Source organism: Orbicella faveolata, unplaced genomic scaffold (genome assembly GCF_042242905.1).
Source record: "Orbicella faveolata isolate gen_17 unplaced genomic scaffold, um_ofav_v1 contig_35, whole genome shotgun sequence".
NCBI classification, from domain to species: Eukaryota; Metazoa; Cnidaria; class Anthozoa; order Scleractinia; family Merulinidae; genus Orbicella; species Orbicella faveolata.
This window is the reverse complement of record NW_028301564.1, coordinates 17,027,880-17,050,388: the sequence shown is the minus strand read 5'-3', so window position 1 is coordinate 17,050,388 and position 22,509 is coordinate 17,027,880. Positions and strand designations below refer to the sequence as shown.

The 22,509-nt window shown below is 38.2% G+C and overlaps 1 protein-coding gene and 1 long non-coding RNA gene across 5 annotated transcripts; both read left to right on the top strand.

Moving 5' to 3' along the window:
* The first annotated feature begins 3,316 nt into the window (after positions 1-3,316).
* Positions 3,317-13,392, top strand: LOC110042115 (transcription factor E3-like). 4 transcript variants are annotated; one of them, XM_089272563.1, is made up of 12 exons: positions 3,317-3,577; positions 5,125-5,166; positions 6,548-6,791; positions 7,930-8,043; positions 8,654-8,682; positions 9,076-9,139; positions 9,262-9,324; positions 9,460-9,514; positions 9,805-9,864; positions 10,104-10,176; positions 10,373-10,520; positions 11,224-13,392. In XM_089272563.1, the coding sequence occupies exons 1-12, from the start codon at positions 3,468-3,470 to the stop codon at positions 11,482-11,484; spliced, it is 1,263 nt and encodes a 420-aa protein (XP_089128689.1). In that variant the 5' UTR covers positions 3,317-3,467; the 3' UTR covers positions 11,485-13,392. The 4 variants fall into 4 exon arrangements, with proteins under 4 accessions (XP_089128689.1, XP_020603117.2, XP_020603125.2 ...); XM_020747458.2 differs by having other exon boundaries at positions 7,930-8,178; XM_020747466.2 differs by lacking the exon at positions 5,125-5,166 and having other exon boundaries at positions 3,318-3,577; positions 7,930-8,178.
* LOC110042023 (uncharacterized) lies at positions 13,393-19,167 on the top strand. Its single transcript, XR_002295851.2, has 3 exons — positions 13,393-15,426; positions 15,515-15,581; positions 18,535-19,167. It is a non-coding gene; the product is annotated as an uncharacterized LOC110042023 (long non-coding RNA).
* Positions 19,168-22,509: the final 3,342 nt, after the last annotated feature.

Below are 22,509 nucleotides of genomic sequence, written 5' to 3'. Positions count from 1 at the left end.
GCTTAGTGAGCCACTGGGAATGGCCAAATAGCTTTGAAAAACAATGGCTTCATTTACTAGCTATGGCATGATGTGTTCACATGCAAGAGACCTGAATATTCCAGTTTTTACCCCTCTCCTCCACAAGTCAAGCAAGTCCCCTTAGAAAGACAATTTAAGCACTTCTTTCTTGATCTTATCATTCTATTTTTATTTAAAATATTATACTCTAATAAACATGTCATAGAACAAAGTTAAAAAAGGATTGTGGGACTGCTATTAATTTTGTATCACCAAACACTTCTTCAGCTGCTGATACTTCTATTTCCCAAGCTAGGTGTTCCATTACAGGTCTGAGGTTGGATAATTTTTTCCCTATCCCGCAGAAATGTGTGAATCTGGGAAAGGGGAGCTCCTTAGGTACAATTTTTTTAATGGGGTGGGGGATGATGAAATTGGAACTTTTGTTTTTTTCCTATATTTTATTTATACTTTTTTGGCGAGGGGATTTTGGGCGCGGAGGGGGATGGGGAGGAATACGTTTTCACCAGTATTTTATGGGGTGAGTCGAGTTCCAGGGGGTATTCTAAACAATCTTTTTAGTGGTTGATATCGTGTAGGGTTTCTTGAATTTGAGACGTTTCGGCTGTATAGGTTCGCTTTCCTCACTTTCTCACCTCCACTCTCGACTCAGCCGGTACTATCACACTTACCTGGCTTCAAGAGGCTTTTTCTTGTCTATTTCTCAATCAAATCTGAGCTCGCTTCAGCCAATGCAATGGCGTTTTTATTTAACAGCAGTGGGGCAATTAAGGAGAAAGAAAACGTCTGGGACCAGGGTACAGGACTCCTTTATAATATAGGGTCACGTCTTCTGTTCAATGTTTAACGCATTTTTTTCCAGTTTTGCATATTTTCGTACACGTCGTTGATCACGCGATTGCTATCGGGAGGGGGCATTGGGGTCTAGTAGAAACCACAATCAAGAACTGCAACACCGCCCCTTTCATCAGAGTCATCAACTTTTTGGAGGGCTAAAATCAGACATTTTAGGTTTTACAAAGAGACGAATATAATATAATAAAATCTTTATTTACCCACGGTGTCTATTTCACATTGCACTCTTCTACCAAGACTTTTAGACTTTTAGACTTTTTTTGATAATAAAAAACTTATTTGACTTCAGTAAGTGCAAAGGGTTCCCCCATTTGAATTATGACATTTGTAAGTGTCCAAGGTCTTTATCCAGCTTGTTTGTTTTAAATATTATGAGTATTAATCTGTTTCTCGCCTCCATTTGGGATGTTTGTCGCACCCCATGGATTATCGGGTACGTGTATTTTCAAGTCACGGTCTGCAAGGTCACACCTGAGGTCAAGTGATGAAATGTCTCCTTTCATGTCACGTTTGCTAATTTATTTCCTCACATCCTAAGTACTATAAATATGCCAGGGCCGTAGCTAGTAACAGGCAAACCGAGGCGCTTGCCTCAGTCATTTTTTTCGTTTTTGCTGTTTATAGTCATCAAAAACACTTTAAATTCCCAGGAAAAGAATTAAACCACGGACATTGCCTCAGTCACAACTCATTTCTTGGACACTGCCTCAGTCATAATTTGTTTCTGGCTACGGCCCTGTGCGCCTTGTCGTTATTTTTAGTTCAATTCATTTGACAATGATGACATGAAGTCGCCGAAACGTCATGCTACTTTACTTACGTTAACTTTCTTGCTAAAATAGTCTAAATAAAACTAAAGAATGAAAATAAACTGAAAGAACACGCTCACAAAAAGAAGTCAAAACTAAACTAAACTGAAACAAACTGGAACGGAGGGTTGTCAAAGTGAGAGGGTTGGCCAAAGCTTCACTTGTTCAGTCTGCAACAGTTCGAAATGACCTTGGTTTTGCGCCCGCGGAAACCAGCTTTACCTCTTTTTCCAGCCTTACGTTCTCTTTGATGCAGTTTATAAATACACCTTTTATCACCTTTTACTACTGTAAATTTTCATTAATTAGCCGTTTGGAATCTTGAGATTCGTTTACATTAGTTTTTCCTAAATTTGCTTTAACTGAAATCATTTTAGCCAGACGCGTCAATTAACAAATGAAGAGCCACCTAGTGGAAAAACTGGTGATAAAATTGTTTTTGTTACTATGATGATGATGATGATGACGCTGATGATGGCGATGATGATGACTATCATCATCATTATTATTATAATTATTATTGTATTATGTAAAATGTTACCGGAACATTTTTCGTTTCCAGGTATGTCACACACACAAAATCCACTTTTCGCGATGGCGGAGGCCTCGTTAAATTCAAATTGAAAATTTGTTGACCCTCTGCTATCTGCAATATGCAAATTGTACTCTCAGATAAAAAAAACTTTGGTTCATCAAGTGAGTTATCCGACTGGTTGGAGTCACGAGGTGCGTGGGATTATGTTTGTCGAGGCCATCTGAAGGAATACGGCGCTACTGAAGTTTTCTTTGACAGCATTTTAAGCCACTTGAAACGAGTAGGCGGCATTTGATGCCATTGTTCTTTCTGAGAAAGAATGAAAATGACAAAACATATTGCTCGTGTGAGACAGACCATTCATAGAACAGGTGCTTTTTCGTTATTTTATTTGGACAAGTTGTTCCCCTCAATCAGCATTGGTCGCATTTGTGCGCGTTCATGATAATACCAACTTTTGCCCGCAAGCGCGACCCCAGCCTGAACTCCAGTCACGAGATTCAATTCAATTTGTTTATGAGAGATTTCATTGTCAATTTTCAATTACGTTATTCCAGAAAGAAAAAGCTCAAAGATCACACACAAAAGAGGGACTTACCCCTGCCGATTTTCAATTTAGTTTTTTCTAGGAAAACTTCGTTTTATTTTAATTTTATTTAAAAAAAAAATAACACGTGTCACACAAAAAAGGGGGGTTACCCTTCTATATAAAGATAAAATAAAAATGTCTCTATAATTTACATGATTTCTGAGCTTTCTTTTGCATTTGATTCTATCGCCCGCAAAATGCTATTTTCTAAGGCTTTGTCAGTGAAAGGATTACCTGCGAAGCAGAGCACCTTGACTCCAAGTCTCATATTTCTTTGCTTCTCAAATGAAGGAAACTGGAGACATTGGTCGGAGAGGCCATAAAAGATTTGGTATTTTCATTTTCACGCCCGTACTTATCGCCTCCCATAAAAGGCATAAGGATTGACGTTTAAAACCACAAGAAAACATACTATTAATTATAGCCCTGCCCATTCCCAATAGACCAATTACATTACAGTGATGTAAGATGCTATTTTTAAAGTCACATGGTCCAAAGTGACCAATCAGAGCACAACCTACGCAAAGAAAAAACATGGCAGGTCGGCTTTCGGGATGAAACTCGAAGGTGGAACTCAGCGCTAGTTTCTACGAAGTTTTTCTTCCTCTCGGTACAGCAACCTTAGCTTCTTTTCAATCCCGATTCTCAAGGCTTTCAAATGAGTGAGTCCGGAGTAGATCTCGACTTTGATATTCTAAGTCCTGAAGGCTTCGATACACAAGACGACAGTGAAATATTTTACGAGCTGAAGTCGAAGGCTTGGCCAAGGTAGGTTTTTACAAGGAAGTATGTTTTTTTAAGACGTTCAATCGCACCGATTACACATTTTATGTGATTCAAAACCCCCAGAGGCCTTCATCATCGAGTGTAAGTTTGGATCGTTGAATGTCGACGAGCTTGCCTGTCGATTAATTCCTACGCAACGCAATTACAGTCGACCTTCCAAAAGTACTGGCTCGCGTTGGGCTTCATATGGTTTACTGTACACTGCAAAATATCTTTTTATCGAGCTGCATTTTGAAGACTTACATATTAAGTATTCCATATTGAAAGATCCGGTCCTCGTAATATTGGGATTTGCTAGTTTGTGGAAGCGAAATACGATCGAGCGCTAGCTCTCCGTCAATCAGGGCTTTGCATGAGCGAAGATCTTAAATAAGCTTAAAGTATGGTTTGCTTAGTTTCCAAGGATAAAATTTCGTGTCACCTAGAAGAAATATCCTTTACATGCCCGTTGTGCAGCGGACATCGACTATTGGCTCGCCCGGCAAGAGAGTTCTGCAGATGTATAGTCATATGACGATTGTTACATCAGAAAACACATGCGCTGCTCTATATACCGCTCACGGACTTCGCAGAGCTGTAATTTCTACAGTATTTATTACGTAAGACCCTTCTGTCAACTGTGAATATGATGTTTGTGGCAACCATTTTCTCTTGTATGTCAAATTTGTAATCACAGTCTGCAATCGCACAGACAATGCCTTTATTGAAGAAGGGTCCCTAGAAGGGTCCCTAGCCACCCATTTGTAGTTTTGTTTGTGTACAAATTGTACATACCTCGTATAAGATTGTTGTAAGCTTTATTACCTGTATTTTTTTACTTTGCCGTGGTAAATGTCGTTCTTCGTTTCGTAGAAATAAAGGAAGTTCTCGAAAGCGTGCTCGCGCGATTTCTGAACGATCAAATTTCCTGTCGCTTGAGGGGCTTCCATTCCTTTCGGTTTCGTTTGGCCTGGCCCGTAAAATGTTTCATGAGTGCTATCCAGTCGCATTTTTAAATTTATACTTCACTTTCATACACTTTAAACAATTTTATCTTTTCTCGTGATTTTTTGCTAGATCGATAGCTTCCTTAAAAGATTTCATTTCAATCGCAAGACAGCATCTTACAATTGGTTCTAAATAGTTGCAACTAAAAAGAACGTTATGGTACAAGTACATCTTTTACGGTGTTATCCATTTGTTTATTAAGTATAACCCAAAGTTAAGTGAAATCACGCATCCGTTAGTACATGTTTCTACCACGTGCGGTTGTTTTGCCCAGATTTATCGGAACAAAATTTTTAATAAGTTTCATGTGATGTTCACGTTAGATATTTTAAAGTCTGAAGTTACAGTTATATGCTGTTTAAAACAAGCGCTGCTCGCGGATTTAACAAAAAATCGGGACATTTTCAAAGGCTAATGGATCAAAAACTTTCTGGAAAAACCATGCAGAAATTGTGGTCTCCCACGAGAGGTTCTCCCCTCTCCTCATTTGGACCTGAACGTCGGAAATTCCCTTTCCATTTGCTTATTTCTCCAATCTCCAGTCTTGCAAGGGACAGCATTACCAGGAAACCAAATTTTAAATGGTAAGCGCTATCTATTTGGGTTGGGTTGCTGAAATTGGGGAAAACCCTTATCATGAATTAAAAGTCCATCCAAGCATTGAAAGCTTTTTTACATGATAATATACAGTTTTAGATTTAAAACTATTGAATTTGCGAAAGATCCATATCTATGATGTGCTCAAAGGTTAGAAAAGATTTTTGTTTTTCACTATTTGAGCATTGTTTTGACTCATTTGGGTACTTTTTGAAATTACCGCTGTATGCCTTATAAGGTTGAAAAGCACTTAATAATTGACTTAAGCTGTGGTTCATTTAACTACATTGAATAAATTTAAAATCTTTTCCACATTCAGAGAAAATTATCATACTGGTGTACACATACTTTTTCAGAATTATTGCTCAATGGCCTTATGAGGTTGAAAAGCACTTAATTTAAGTTGTGTGGTTCATTTATCTGGATTTAGAAAAAGCAAAATCTTTTCCACTCTCAGAGGATACTAACACACTGGTGTTAAGTTGCATTTATAGGACGATTTATCGTTTCCACTGCTAAAGTTGTTGTTCAAAGCCTTAAAATCTTAATTACATAATAGTTTTGGTACTTACCTCTTACCTAACGACATGGAAAATTTTCATCCAAAGAACCAACTTTTTTAAACAAAGTTGTAGTTTGGTGAAAAGTTCGCTCACCAGGTTGGTGATGCCACAGTGGGAAAAGGTTCTGGAGAGTTTGTCTTAAATATCATTTGTTGCTCTGAGCCTATTTGAGTATGCCCATGAAAGGAACTAGTGCTTTAACATGCTCAAAGGGGATTCCTTTAAATATTAAAGCTGTCCCACCCAGAAAAATCAAATTGCATGGTGTTCAATCCATTATGGACATTGAAAATTAAAATTTTCCACTTCCTGTGCAAGAAAATTAGATTGAAGGGCGTGAAGCTAAATCACACCATTTAAAACAAAGGGTAATTCAGAGCAGATCCTTGTATGGAACAATTTTCAACACTTGTGTTACATTACAGGAAATGGAAAGATCTTATTACAATTAATGTCAAGCAGTATAGGCTCCCACTGGACACATAGCAACCTTTACCCCCGGGTTTGGTTTGAACACTGATACGTGAAATTTTTATAATGCGTTATCTATTTTTAGACTGTTGGGTTAGAGATAATAAAAGTCCTGCTGTCACAGTCATGTTCAGCATTAAGAGAAAATCTGCACCAGACACTTGTATACTTATTGAAGTCAACTTGTTTTATTTATATTGTCTGACAGGATTTATACTTTAATAGTCATGATGGCAACAGCATATGCAACAAGTTATAGTGCGGGATATTATCCCCATATAGAACAACCTCTGAAGTGGATTCTAAGTAGTTTTTCTAACTCTTTCAAATGCAGTGACGATTCATCAACTCTTGGGCTGTTGTTAGACCGTAAGGATCCCATCAAGAACATGACAAATCCTATGACACGGACAAATTTTAAACAACAGCTCCAGCGTCAGCAACTTGAACAACAAGACCAGCTCTTTCACTCGCAGAAAGTAGGCCAACCTGATCAACCCCATTCACAAAGTATAGCCGTTCCGAGGACTTCATCTCCTACGACACTACCTCCTGATGTTCCTTCAAGCGTACTTCAGGTGGGAAGGCATTCTAATAAATTACTTTCCTGTTCTTGTGGTAAAATTGAATTTTGTCTTACATGTGTTGAGTTGCTACTTGGCAGATTTTTATGGAACCACTGGGACTCTGCAATCAGGTTAAGGTGTCTTAGCTCAAATATTTTTTGCTCAAAACATATAATAGTTTTCGTCAAGCTGGTAAACCTTTTTATCCAAGCTCCCTAGTTTGGGTAGGATTTCCTGCAATAATCTCAATTAAAGATGATTTATTTGATAGGTTTTTTTAGAGGAAGCTGTTTTTTGTTACAGGAAGTAAGAATCAGAGAGAGTGTCTAATTTTTCTTGTTGATAAGTTATATTTCTCTGTGGGCATGTGTGGACTTTCACATGGCTTTGATAGTTTTTAAATTTTAATTCAGTACACTGTTAATGTATATTATTATTTAATATTAACTCGTGGTCTTGGGGTATGTAATTAATCTTGCTCGGGCATTAACATCTTCTAATTAAAAACAGGAACCTTGTGATCGAAAAAGAACATATCATATGATTGTCATGTCTGGGCAAATCTTTTGAAAGGAAATTTTATTTGTTATGGGTGCACCCAAGTGTAAAGTCCATTTTAAACACAGTTGTTTGCTGTCTTTTGGGAGTCCAAAGTTTGGAGTCAACAAATATGGGTAATCAAACACATGAAGATGTGGGCATAGTTTTTGACAGTGCAAAGGTTTGAATACTATAAAGGGACGATAAAATGGATTCACTCTTTTTCAAAGGTTAAACATTAAGCTTGACCTTTTAAATCCACAAGAGATTCATTGCATGTTTCCTTTTATGGCTGTGTATACCTTTGTTAATCTATGATCTCTAAGGGTTCTTTAGTCAAATGCAGAAGAATGAAATAATGAAAAGATTTTAACTTAGTTGTATACTTTGGCTAACTTTTACACTTCTCCCAGAGAGGCTGAATGTTCTCAACTGAACAGAACATGAAAAGCTAGAAGGAATTCATGGAATAATATTTTTTGAACATGTTTTTTTTTGGTATTTGGTTACATGGGCTTGTGAGTGCAAATAATATTTAGCAGATCCATCAGGTGGATAGAATGAATGAAGTGTGGCGTGCATTGAGATAACATTCATTACTCTATTGCAGGTTAAAACACAGCTGGAAAATCCCACACGCTATTTCATTGCCCAAAAACAGAAAAGACAGTTAAAAGAATATTTGAAAACTCAAGGCTCGCCCTCTGCGGCTGGAGATTTAGCTGTAAGCAGTGCAAGTCAACCCACCCTGAATGCTATAAATCAACAAGCTGTTGCTGCTTTATCTTCTGGTCAGCTGGTGGGGCAATCTGGGAGTCCCATGGCTGTTATGAGTCCAGATGGAAATCACCCAACAGATGTAAGTTCTAGGACAGGCTTTCTTCAAGGTCTAACACATTATGTAAGAGATCTTTTCATGAGATGCCCCTTGTAATCAGATACATTAATTACCAGTGAAATATATGACCAGCGAGTTTCACATTACGGCAGCCTTTTGGTATCAGCTATTGGGTTCTCCAGATTCTTTTGTCTTGAATTGCTGTTAATCAAGTGCTTGTGATAACAAAAAGTCATATTGAAATCGTTTAGGACTAAATAAGGTGTAACAATGTGATCTTACATGGCAGCCATTAAAGAAGCACAATCTGTGATGTGATTTATACTACTGCACCTTTTAATATCAGGATAAATTTTTTCATGCAGTCATTTACAACAAATTTATAATTACCTTTAAGTTATTTCTTACAGCTTAGAAGCAGAATTTGTGGCTGTTTTTTGATTGAGTTATTATGCATGTATCACTAACATAGATTATATTTTGTGTCATTTTCTAGGTCGATAATTTACTTGATGACATCATAAGGTGAGTGTAAACATTCTGGTTGTCTTAATTATTTTTTTAAAGTTATATTTATAGCCTCTGGAGACAATATGGGATCATCTTCATGGTTTTTTACCTTAAAGTTTCCATTAAACGCCATAAATTGAGACAAACTTTGACTCATTTCACAGATTGTATCAAAATTGCAATATAATGGCTGAGAAAGTAACATAGTTCACTCCATAATCCCCTGCAGCGAGGAAAGTTTTTTCTCTTCAAGTAGACATAACTAAATTAAGAAATATCTTCTAAGAGGTACATGTAGTGTCTTTATTTAGCACAAAATTGTCAGAACTAAACAATATTAATCATTTAAGGAAATGTGTAGCAGTCAGTAACAGGAATTTATCTCTTGATCATTGATTTTGTTTTTAGTCTGGAGTCGAATGCTGGAGTCGATGATAGCCTTCCTTGGGATGCGACTTTAACTCTGGGATCGGTAAGTATAACTACTGTGAAAGTTTTTTATTCTAATTATCTTTATTTTTAATATTTTCATTGCTTAAACTCCACTTACATGTGTGCCTATGTGCTAACCAAATTGCATCATTTTCATCTAAGGTTCCACAAGTTGCAACAAGCAACGTGTTTGATTTGTATAATGGACTAGGCATGAGCACCTTGGTAAGTAACTTTGCCCTCTGAAAAATTTGATTTATAGGTCAGCTTGGAATTTTTTGTTTTTAAATTTGGTACACTGGATTGATTTTCTTGGACCAATGATTGTTTGACAAATGGATTGTTTTATATTTATTTTAGATCCAGGGCCCAGCGGCATCATCCTGTCCAGCCGTCATAAAGCAAGAGTCACAAGGTAAGGGATGTTTGGTGACAGATACATAAATGTCATATCATGCCTCTGATTGACATCACAAAGATGTTAATATTTCCATATAACTTCTTTGTAAACTAGTTTTCTATTGGACAAACACCCCGCATAGTACTAGGATTATGATGAAATCACAGCATGCTGCACGCAGTGCGATTCATGTGGTGTGATAACGGTGAATGGCAAATGGCTTTGATGAGATGCCCATATTGTGGAAGTTTGAATGTAGAAGTGAAATTAATTTATAAAATGTTTTTTCTTTCCCCTTGATCCAGAGCTTATGTTGGACCAAAGTTTTGCCAAAGACAGACAAAAGAAGGACAACCATAACATGAGTGAGTATCTGATTTTAATTTCACGTTTTAAAACCATGCTTGAAGTACATAAACATTATATAGATGGCTACCACAACACGGTTGTCTCTTGGTTGATAGTTGTCCTTATTCTCTTTACCTGTTTGCCGTACTGTGTGCTGATTTTGTAAGGAGAAATGAGGTTCTGGTCAGTCTTCCAAAATAAAAAGTGGAATGTTGCATTCACTTACTTATTTACATCTATTGCCTTTTCCTTACAGTTGAAAGAAGGCGAAGATTTAATATCAATGACAGAATCAAAGAACTTGGGACACTTCTTCCAAAGCAAGACTCGTAAGTTCAATCCTGCTTGATTTTATTCCTGCAAAATTGCAATTAGAGTGACAAAATTTTCACCATTTCTCCAAAGGTTGCTGTCTTGGATTTTTTTTTTTTGCATTTTGGCTGTTTCATTTTTGGGACTGCAGTGTTGCATGGTGGGGAAAAAATGTCCAGTGCAATTCACGAATGGGTTTTGTTTTGTTTTTAGTGATGTGCGGCAAAACAAGGGAACCATTCTCAAGGCTTCGGTGGATTATATCCGGAAGTTAAGACGGGAGCAAGATCGCATGAGACAAGTAGAGGAAGAAAAACGGAACACTGAGGAACTCAACAGAAGACTTTTACTTCGAGTTCAGGTGAGGATTGCCTTTGAGTAACTATTGATCTGTATTCATAAAGTTTCATCATCATTTATGCTTTGTAATGCAGTTGGCTGCATTGACTATTTCTTTAATAATTAAGGGAACTGAGCTTAAGTTACAGTCGCGTGAATCAGCTAGGTACATGTATATTGTTACTTCCTTTGATGGGCTGCTAGTTTATTGTGGAATCTTTTAAAATTGTTCTGGTATCTATTTGCTAGTATACTCATGGGTATGATTTAGAGAGAGAGGTGTAATGAGTGAAGAGTAGATCTGGCCTAAAAGCACGACATAACTATTTACAGTGTACATGTGTGTTTGGCAGGTGCTAGCTAGCATAGACCTCTTTATTCAAAGCCCAGCACAGTTCATTCACTTACTACTAAAATCATAATGTTGATGAATTTTTGTAAACATTCACTTTGGTTAGACTGTGAATTGGAGAATTAATCAAAACTATAACAAAATTAGCAAACGTGATTGGCCATCAGCAGCCCATTTTGAGTATTAACTGGTCAGTGTACGTGTCATGCTTCGCGTCGTCCAATTCAGTCTGTAATCATACTCGTGATTAACAGATTGGACTCCCGCTTTGCGGTTGTCTGATTTTGTTAATCACTTGTATGATTACAGACCAAATTGGACTCCACTTAGTCCTATTACCATTATTAATCGTTGTTTCTGTTGAAATCTTCAGGAGCTTGAGATGCATGCTCGTGCGCATGGAATTCCTACGACGCCTCTGACATCAGACACCACAACAGCATTGTTGTCAACTATTTTAACCTCAAAGCCAACCACGGACGTAATGCAAATAAAGCAAGAACCTGTGGACAGTGGTTGTGCAGCAACTCCATGTAGTCGCGAAAACCAGGAACCAATGGAGGACTATTCGCTCCCCTCATCCTGCAACCCCAGTCCACGCTCCGCTAGTATGGATGATGAGATGACAGATTGAGCTGGAAATAAATGATTGCAATAACTTGAGTTGCTTGTCAGGAATGCCTTAGGCCCACTTTCAAAAGGGGTTTAAACCTGTTCAGTAGCGGAGCTCCTCATCTTGGTCATTGGCATGATGGGACTGGGATCATGAAGGGAAAGCTGAGCATGCCAAGTTTTCAGAATGGTGCAAGTTCTTAGCAACACTGCCGACTTGCAGGCCCTCTTCTTGATAAATACACCCAAGCAGAGGCCCGGAAGAATGACATATCAGACTTTCTGCATCAGGAACAAGTAACATTACTTTGTCAGGGCTGTGTAAGGTTGTTGACATGTAGTTATTCAACAACGCTGTAGAGCACTGTTTGAAAACGTTTTAAGTTCAAGATCAGTCAATATCCTGTTGTGGGTACTTACATATCCTAACCTTCAGTCATAATATTGTCTTATTTATCTTTTCAAGACCCTACCAGGGGTGGGGCAGGGTAGGGACCTCTTTTTGCTGATGTCATTGGTCATAGCTTTTGGAACACTGATAGAATTACAAATTATTGTTTGAAAGAAACCTACTGCCTCTCACAAATCTGTGTCAGTCATGTTGCTGGATTTTTACTGAAGGCAATACCTCTTTCATTAGTGTATAGCAATGTTAAGTCATAGTCAAGTCAGATTTCTCAAAATTCATTTGTATAAAATACCTGTGGTTGCGTATGTGAACATGTCTTTGAAAAATATCATCTTTTTGGGTATGGAACATAATAAAGTTTGTGTTACAGTCTTCCAAACTTGAAATGCAAATATGTGTGATACCCAATTAGATCATGTTTTTTCATGATGTGTTTATGCTGAGATGCAATCAATTGTATATACAATGTCTTAAAGAGAGAATTGAAATTTTCCAAACTCTGGGATTAAATTGTGGAGTACATGTAGACGCGTAATCATCATGGGCTAAAGGGTGTGCATTAGACTGGGGCTTCAATACTTGAGTTCTTTTTCAGTGTCATGTACAGCTATAAAAGTTTTCCAAGTATGTTATCAGTCAGGTGTTGTTGGAGAGTTCAGAACTTCTCAACTCTTGAAGTCCCAGGTATGCAAACAGTTGTCTATCAGTCCTCGCATGCTTTGTGATAGACCATTTGGAAAATGGTTCTAATTTAAACATCTGTTGTTCAGGACTGTCCCACCAGACTTTCACAGCATTGCATCATAAAAGTATTTTTAAGTAATGCATATGAAGGTAGTCTTGGACAACAGTGATTTGAATTCAAAGCCATTTGAGGTCATAACAGAATTCTCAAAGCAGATTTTAAATTTAAATTCTCCAAAGGGAACTATAGAAAATACAGGAGAATAGGAAAGAGAATTTAATTTGTCATCTTGGGATTTGAAGACTTTAGTGACCACCGTACTGTAGTTAGTTACTGTTGATGTATCTGAAGGTCATTTTATTTTTTATCCATACGTGGAAGGTTGAAAGTGATTACAGCTTCAAGAGAGAAAGAACTTGGTCATTTCAGAAATATTGTACGTGTGAGAATGCCAATGAGTTTTTGATGGAATTTGTAACTTCTTGATGGAATAATACAAAAATAGTTTTATAATGTCTGCTAAGCACAAATGGGGACAGGACAGGCGGCAACTTGAGATTTAGCTCTTGTATACTGAAGTGCTAATGGGACAATAAAATAATAAATTTGAATAGCATTTTTATATTTAACTACAAAAAATGGTTTTAGGAAAAAAAAAGTGGTTTGAAGAAACCACTAGAAATCACATCCAGACATTAGATTTAACATACAAAAGTGTGATTTGTGCATGTGTAGGCCAACGCTGTTTGGCATCACTTGGTAGTTGGGCTTTGTGCGTAAATTAAAAAAACAACAACTAAAACAAAAGAAAAAAAAAATAAAAAATCATTGTTGAATGTTTGTTGTTCGATTCTGCTTGGTAGAAAGTGTCCCAAAGAGAAAGAAATTCAGTAGCAACAAACCAAGTAATTGCTTTAATCGTCATGTTATCTTTACAGTGCAAAGGTGTCATTGACAAACACTGTTATCATCGCTATCATCGCTATCATCACCATCATCATTTGTCGAATCACCTACATTTATAGCCGAGCACACAGTGTTATGTTCAATTTGAATTATTCGTTTCAGTTGTCTGCTCGGCCCCACTAGCGCTTGTGCTATAACACTTTCCATTTTTCTACCAGTCCAAGACAAGAACGATTTCATTTTCATCACTGTGATCTTTCTACAAATCACTACCAAAATGTGTTCCCTTTTTAATACGGTGATCTTTCAAATAGCCAATCACTATCGAAATGGATTCATCTTTTTACCACGATGATTTTCTACCAATCACCACGGTTAGGGTGACACGAACAAGACAAAAAACATACGCCAAATTCACTGAGAACGCAACGAAACGCACGCACAGGAAGAAAAACAGGGACCGTACAGATTAGGCGGTTCACAGCACGCGAAAGAAAAAGCGAGGTCCCTACCCCCTACCCATTCTCGTCCCCATAGCCCTTTTCGCTTCTCTTAGCCGGCGGGGCCTTGGCACGAGAATCGAAGGGACAAAATAGAGGGCTGTGAACAGTCTAGTACAGCTAGGCAGAAGGGACTGAAACTGAAAACAAGGTAAACAGGCAAAGAAAACCACATGGAAATCCCGGGGGGGTACTTAACAAATGTTAATATGGGGAGGCTCCGCTCCGAGGTCCAACCCCTTGCCATTATATATATATATATTATATACCATTTTGGCAGAAAAGGTACCCTTTTTATATATCTTTTATTGAAAAAAAGTACCCCTTTCACATACGTACTTTAGAACACTGCACCCCCTTTCTAAACCCTTGTAACGTCCATTCGAAATATTTTAATTAAAGGCCCTTTTAAATACCTAAATGACAGATTTCCCTACCCTTTTATATACCTCAACTTGTGAAATCCATACCCTTTTATATACCTGAAGCCTGGAAAAGGTGCCCCTTTCGGGCGGAGCCTCCCCGTATAGGCCATTATAGGGAGTACCTCCCGGGATGGAAATGTACAGGGAAAGCCCAGAGGAACGCACTCCGGGGAAGATCGGGAATACTCGTCGGAAAATTTGAATTAAATTCCCAACGGAGACCGATCTGGGTTTGGCTAGAGCTTTATTTGACCCCTTGACCGACAGCGGGTTTTTACTATTTCTTCGAGTGCAACCCTAGAAGACGGCAAAAATAGTGGCGTGTCGTCCTGAACATCCTGAGTGAGATCAAAATCCTTGATTTATACTCTTAAGCGAGTCGACGAGTATCCCCGACCTTTTCATACGGGAACACCTCCCCCCCGCTACCCCGGACCTATGTGTCCCCATGAGTTCCCGGCATCAGCTTGTCTTCCCTGTGGATTTTTACAAACCTCTCTTGGCGCTTCTTCTTACTCCCTCGTTCGTTATCTCCCGGGTTCCTTGGTGCGTTATCTCAAGGTTCGTTCTTATTATAATGTTTCCAGTGAATTTGGCGCCAGTTACCTCTGTTCCGGTACTAAAGGGAACGCACGTCATCCCTAACGGGAGTAGCCTGCGAACGCAGACGTATCTCCGACAGAACTAAGTGACAGCCGAAAATGCGTCTGCGTTTGCAGGCCAAAGCGGGAAACTTGGTGTACAAGTACATAAGGTATACCCTGGCCTTCTCTCGAGTCCCTGAGATCTCAAAATCCTTTCAATTTATTTAGACACAATATTCAGTTAAGATGTAAAATTTTTCTCTGCCCTCTTTATAGTCTAATTTCCATCATTAAATTGTTGGAAATGCGAGGTGCCTGTGGCATAATCGTCTTTCCCGCCCCCTCCCCTCTCCTCCTGACTATTTTCTTGTGATCTCTTCGAGTGTAGTTCGTCCTCCATTTTGGCACGTGTGCAAGAAGAATGGTGGAAAATTGGGTTTTTCGTAATTTCACAGGTTTGTTCTTTGTTTAAAACCGGCTTGAACCAGTGATGTTACTTGATGTGCGACATAAGCTAATTTGTTTTACATTCTCGCTTGTCAGAGTCATGAGATGGAAAACGGAGACGGTTGTCTGTTTGTTGACAACCTCTGAAGACCTCCGGACGAAGGTAAGGTTGAATTAGCTTGTAAATTGGTTTACAGAGTCATTTCCTCACAGTTTGATGTAATAAATACTATAATAGAATAGATAATAAGATAGCACATAAACATTGCTTGTGAAACCTATCAGAATTTATTATGGCTTTCTCCTTTCTACCATGTTAGAGGAACATGAAGTGGCAAACTTGTAGCGAGGTACTTGCGTGGGTAGAGATGAGTTTGTTTACAATCCTGTTCACAATCAGCTTGAGTTTTAGCTTATTCTGAAAAATCAAAATCGTCACTTTTTTCCCATTTGAATCTGCTACTGGTCATGTATTAGGTATATAGTAGGGATTCTTAGTTCTCAGATAAGTCAACGAAGACCCCCTTCCCCGCTCCATTTGGTCAACATTACTCTGACATTCCGTACGGTAGCTACGGATATTTCTGGAACTGCACAATGCATGTGCATGCGTGTCTAGGCGTACATTTTAAAAATTGCTTCATGCTTGAGTGATTTTTTCGAGTATTGGATGTAGGCAGAGTTTGGAGAGCATAGAAAAAGGGAAAGAGTTATTTGACCCATACGTAAGAGCAGTGCCAGCTTTTCAAGTGCTCTCTAATCTTCCAAGTGCATAATGTACCAAGTAGTGGATGGTGATCTGTGTTGTCGAAGCTTGAGGTTTAGAAAAACTGCTAGTGGATGCAAGAGCAGAGTGTGCATGCATTCAACAGTTTTTTTAGACCTCAATAGTGCATTATTTTCTTTGAAAAAATAGAAACACCATGCTTTGTTTGGTTTAGAACATAGCATGAAAAGGCAGAAATTTTTATATCTGAGATGGGCCGGTGATTGCATGTGCACACTGCTTTGGCCTATGATTTCGATTATTTCAATGAAATTTGTTCATTCATTCATTCATGTCTAAAATAATGTTTTACTCAGGACTAACAGATATAAACCAATAAGACATACTCCTAGGTAACTTCAAATGTTTTTTCAGGACATTCCCATTAAAATGCTCACATTTATACACTTTTTTTGCAAACTTTTGCCTCGGCTAGATAATAAGTTACTTTGGTAGAAATAGAAAGATTTTTTTTTCACTGTTTTGCAAAATGTAGAATGATACTAAATATAAGCTAACCTTGACATAACATGGAATGAGCTAACCTTGATGTAATATGGAATTCGCTTTTCACAAAAAAAAAGGGAAAAATTGCAATAAGGATTATCCAAAGCTTCTTTGACCAAAGAGAACAATTCTGACAGCAAACTTTCACATAGATCTTTTCCTCGGTCTTCATGCCCACAGGTTATCTAAAACCTGTTAACCAACGCTTTAAGATAATGCTGACAGATACATGTGTAAACCAACCTTTTCATGACCCTCAACCTTTCCTAGTCCCCTTTTCAGCATTTACATGTACCTCACTGTCAGGGATTGGGAAGGCAAAACAGGCAAAAGAGCCTATGGCCCATGGCATTGGAAAGTTATGGACCATTTATAACAAGTTTGGGTCATTAGGGTAAATAAATGGGCCATAAAAAAATTTTGACAAGCGATACATAATTCTTGATTGCTGTTGTTTTATACTTTTTACTGGACTTCAAGCTAGGTTAAAGTGTACAGTTACAGAATAGAGCTAACACAAATTATGTAACCTTTCATTGAGGTTAAACTATACATTCCGAACTGGAAAGTCTGACTAAACATAACACTCTGAGTCTGATATCAACATCACTGAGGCATGCTCAGTTTTAGATTTAGAGAACTTGAGCTACTTGTATGGATGAACTGTACATAACACACCTGTAGTTCTCTAGTAGTTAATGAAACGTTAACCAAAATTTTTTTTTGTTCCTCATAACTAGAAGGCTTAAAAGCTCTGCCTTGATTGTTGTTTTCAGGATCACAATTCATTGTGGTGGACTCGGCATTCGTAGTGCAAAATGGCGACAATCTCTGAGTCTTTTCCAATTTTGGAACTTTCACTTTTGGAGGCATATTATTTGGCTAATTGCAGCATGCAAAACATATTTGGATCAGCTGATTCTGTCATTGAAAACAGAAAGCACATGGATTGAGCAAGAACCTCGTTTGTGAGCAGAGTCCAAATAAGGGGTCTGGGGATGAAAACAAAACAAATGCTTTTATAATGTTGACTAGAGAGCAAAGGCATCATGATTTCTCGCGTGCTTATTCGTCATTACACTAAAAATTTCACAAATGAAAATCCTTTCCACAAAATAGTGTATATTGTACCAGCTGTTTCACGGCTAGGGTGCATCACGTAATATGCTAGCACAGAGGGGAAAATACCCTATGTGGTATTTCAGAACTCTTGTAGTGAATGATGATGATTGATAGGAGCCAACCTTTGCATAATATGGAATTACTCTTCATAAAAAAAACACTCGTGTCTTAAGTTAAGAGGAAAGACTACAGTAAGCAATAACCAAAGCTTCGTTAACTGAAAATAATGATTCTGACAGTAAACTTTCACCAGAAATTTTCTCCAGACTTCATGCCTGCAACAGAAAGCTTATTTAAAAACCGTTTACTGGAAGGGCTTTTGTTGATGTTCCTTTTGATAATGCTGATGAAGAAGCTTCTTCTAAAAAATGTAGCTATTTCAAGACTAGAGTGCACAAATCATACCCAGCGTCCCTGTAATTATTGAACCAAAATGGCCAAAATCAATACCCAATTTCAGACCAAATATATAGCCCATATAAGGGCTCTCACCTCAATTTTGTGCACCCCAAAATGTGTAAACACTTCATGTGCAATGTACTGGCCAATTGACTGGATGACTGACTGATATATTTACTGGCAGATTGATGAACTGATTCACTGACCAGATTTGACTAGATAATTAACTGATTGTTGGACTTACTGACAGCTGGCTCTAAGTAGTTATCTTATGATATCAATGGTAACTTGAGACTGAAAGAAGTTAATCTTGCTTTTCCAGATCAGATGCCAACAGAGACAAAGTGGACCAAAGCTTTGAGCAGTCATCTTTAGAAGGGCTGTATGTTTTATTTTGCAATCCAACTCTTGGGGGAACCGGGTGAACAAAACTCTTGAATAAGCCAAGTTCTGCCCTGATTAACTTAGTTCAGTCTTGCAATGTACATTGTATTCTTCTGTGGTTGACTTGCACAATGAATAGAAGAACTCTCATATAACACTTTGAGCAGTACAGTTTCAAACCCATCCTTGCTTACTGACTGACTGACTGACTGACTGATGCATGGAATGACAGACTGACTGATTTACTGACTGACTTACTGAAAGACATATGCACAGAATAATGGACTGACTGACTTACTGATCTACTGAGTGACTGACAGAATGGGAGACTGACTGATTGATGGTCTGACCGACTGACTGATTGACAAACTCGTTGACTGACTCACTGAAAGACTGATGCAAGGAATGACAGAGGCACTGACTGAGTGACTGAAAGACTGATGCATGGGATGATGGACTGACTCAGGGTTCGTATGGGTCATGGAAAACCTGGAAAGTCATGAAATTGAAGTGTGGGTCATGAAAAGTCATGGAAAGTCATGGAAAAACAATATACTTTCTGAGAATAAAAGGCAAAAAAAAAAAAAAAAAATCAAAAATTGAAAAAATAACAGAAAATTCAGTAAACCAGTTCTAATTCCAGTATTATTATAAAATATACAATGGCGCTCATTTTCTGTGTCATAATGTGACAAAATATTTTAAACAACAGATTGTTTTGACAATACTTTAAAAACAACTGCTTTTAACTGATTTTAATCTTTCCCAGTTTTCCATGACCTATGTTAAAACATAGCTCATGGAAAACTGGGAAAGGTCATGGAAAAGCCTAAAAGAGTATGAACCTTGTGACTGATTGATTGTCTCATTGACTGACTGGCTGACAGTATGATGGACTGACTGATTGATTGAGCGATCAACTGATTGATTGAATAAGTGCCTGAATAACTGATGGATCAAATGTTTGATGGTCTGACTGACTGACAAACTCATTGACTCATTGACTCACTGAAAGGCTGAGGTAAAAAATAATAGACTCACTTACAGACTGACTGACTGACTGACTGACTGACTGACTGACTAACTAGCTGACTGACTGACTGACTGGCTGACTGACTGACTTACTCTCTGGAAAACTAATGCAAGAATGACACACTGACTTATTGATTGTCTGGCTTATTGTCTGACTGACTGATTGAAAGACTGGCACACGGAATCACTGCCTGATTGACTGATGGATCAAATGTCTGATGGTCTGACTAACTGACAAACTCATTGACTCATTGACTCACTGAAAGGTCGATGTAAAAAATAACAGACTCACTTACAGACTCACTGACTTACTGACTGACTGACTGGCTGACTGACTGGCTGACTGACTGGCTGACTGACTGGCTGACTGACTGGCTGACTGACTGACTGGCTGACTGACTGACTGACTGACTGACTGACTGGCTGACTGACTGACTAGCCGACAGACTGACTGACTGGCTGATTGACTTACTGACTGACTGATTGTCTGACTGACTTACTCTCTGAGAACTGATGCAAGAATGACAGACTGACATATTGATTGTCTGGCTTACTGACTGATTGAATCATGGAATCACTGCCTGATTGACTGATGGATCAAATGTCTGATGGCCTCGCTGACTGACAAACTTATTGACTCATTGACTCACTGAAAGGCTGATGTAAAAAATAACAGACGCACTTACAGACTCAGACTTACTGAATGACTGACTGGCTGACTGACTGACTGACTGACTGACTGACTAGCTGACTGACTGGCTGTCTGGCTGATTGACTGACCGACTGACTGACTGACTTACTCTCTGGAAGACTGTTTCAAGAATGACAGACTGACTTATTAATTGTCTGGATTATTGCCTGACTGACTGATTGAAAGACTGGCGCACAGAATCAATGCCTGATTGACAGATGGATCAAATGTCTGATGGTCTGACTAACTGACAAACTCATTGACCCGTTGACTCACTGAAAGGCTGATGTAAAAAATAACAGACTCTCTTACAGACTCACTAACTAACTGACTGACTGACTGGCTGGCTGGCTGGCTGACTGAGTGACTGACTGACTGACTGACTGGCTGGCTGACAGACAGACAGACTGACTGACTGTGACTGTCTGATTGTCTGACTGACTTACTCTCTGAAAGACTGATGGAAGAATGACAGACTGACCTGTTGATTGTCTGGCTTATTATCTGACTGACTGATTGAAAGACTGGCACACGGAATGATGGACTGACTGATTGATGCCATGACTGCCTGATTGACTGATATGTTGAATGTAGACAGACATATACACAGAAAGCTCTGTCAGACATGACAGGCAGACTGAATGACTGATTGACAGACAGACCGACAGATAAATAAGACAGACAACTGATTGGCAAACTTACGGACAAACTGAACTAAGATTTATAGAGAGCTTCTGTCTATACATTTGATTATTGTGTACTGTGGGCTGTTTACAGCTTCTTTGTTTTCTCAGAGGACTTTGGCAGTGATATGAAACTAAAGAACCGTGGGCAAAGCAAGTTCACTCTCAGGGTTGCCAAGGCACTGGCGTTGCTTGTGATTCTTTAGCCTTGTGTTCCTGCTAAGGTCGTGCTAGAGAAAAGAGAGACTGTAAGCCATCTACAAAATTTGTAGAGATCACACCATTAAATGGTGAGATCTTGGTACAGTACATTACATGTCTACATTGCATTGAACAGTCGAATCTCACTAAGTGACCACATTGTTTATTGTGACCATCTTGAGTCTGTTATACGATTCCGTTTCAAATTCTTCGAAATTGTTTTGTGCAGCCAAATTATTAACCTGTCATAAGCGCTCCATCAGTTTTGCAAAACTCATGTAAGGTCGCCTGTGGGTGGCTCAACATTTCATTTTACTGTAAACCTTTGTGTGTACGTTTTTCAAAACATTTCCTTTGCCAGTGTATCATCGGGTGTCTTTAAATCCTTCACTAAACGTTCATTCGAGATTGCAGCAGAAAGTCTTTTTTTGTTTTTCCAAGTTTCGTGCCTTTTTAAGCAGCAAATCTCTTTTTCTAAAAGGATGCATTATTGCGTGACCGATTTACCTTGTGCTACTAAAAGAACGTAACAATGTCACGCAAGACGAGAAGTACAATTTCCTAAGTATTTTTGGTCTTGGAGTTTAAAAACTTAGCTAAAGCAGACTTCAACTCTTGTTGTTATAATTTTTCCAAGCGACTGCTAATTATACGATAACTTAAATCATCTCTAAACGTGCAAACGGACTCGATTCTCGCAAAGGTATTAACTTGAAGAACTTGTGAGCCTTTGTTATTATGCTAATTTGTAGAGACTCTAAAAAGTATAGAAATCAAATCTTCGCATGAATTTATTCACTTTGCCTTGAGAATGGTGCCACGATGACGTCGAAACGTCGGCTGTTAAAACTAATATTCGTTTGGTTATATTTTAAAAAGTCGCTATTGATCAAGACTGCAAATTGTTAGAAAAAAATAGTTCTTTGAAATGCATGTTTTTCTTCCATGTCTGTTTCTTTAGCAGAGCCTATTCTTGGGAATGAAAGGAAAAAACGTAAAGTTCTTTTGATTTTTTTAGCGGATTTAGAGCGTTTTATAACCGTAGAGAAAACGACAATTTACACAACAGTTGATTACAAAGCAAAAGTTCGAAATATTGTTTTGATCTATAAAAATCCAAATATTTGTGCGGTGGGTGCGATCAGCGTTGAGAAATTTGCATATTTTTTGTTCCTACGATTTTAAGCCTACGTTGTTTTCACAAATATTATAACTGTGACTTTGACAACAATTTTGCTGCAATCTCGAATGAATTCTTAATGCTACCCAGTTTGGAATCCTGGAATAGAATGATCGATTTATTTTG

Excerpts from the sequence above, each read along its gene's own strand:
- LOC110042115 (XM_089272561.1), top strand. The coding sequence starts at position 4,934 with ATGCTGTTTAAAACAAGCGCTGCTCGCGGATTTAACAAAAAATCGGGA. Across the intron at positions 5,167-6,547 it reads AGGAAACCAAATTTTAAATG|TGACGATTCATCAACTCTTG; the intron begins GTAAGCGCTATC and ends TTTCAAATGCAG. Across the intron at positions 9,865-10,103 it reads GAAGGACAACCATAACATGA|TTGAAAGAAGGCGAAGATTT; the intron begins GTGAGTATCTGA and ends TTTTCCTTACAG.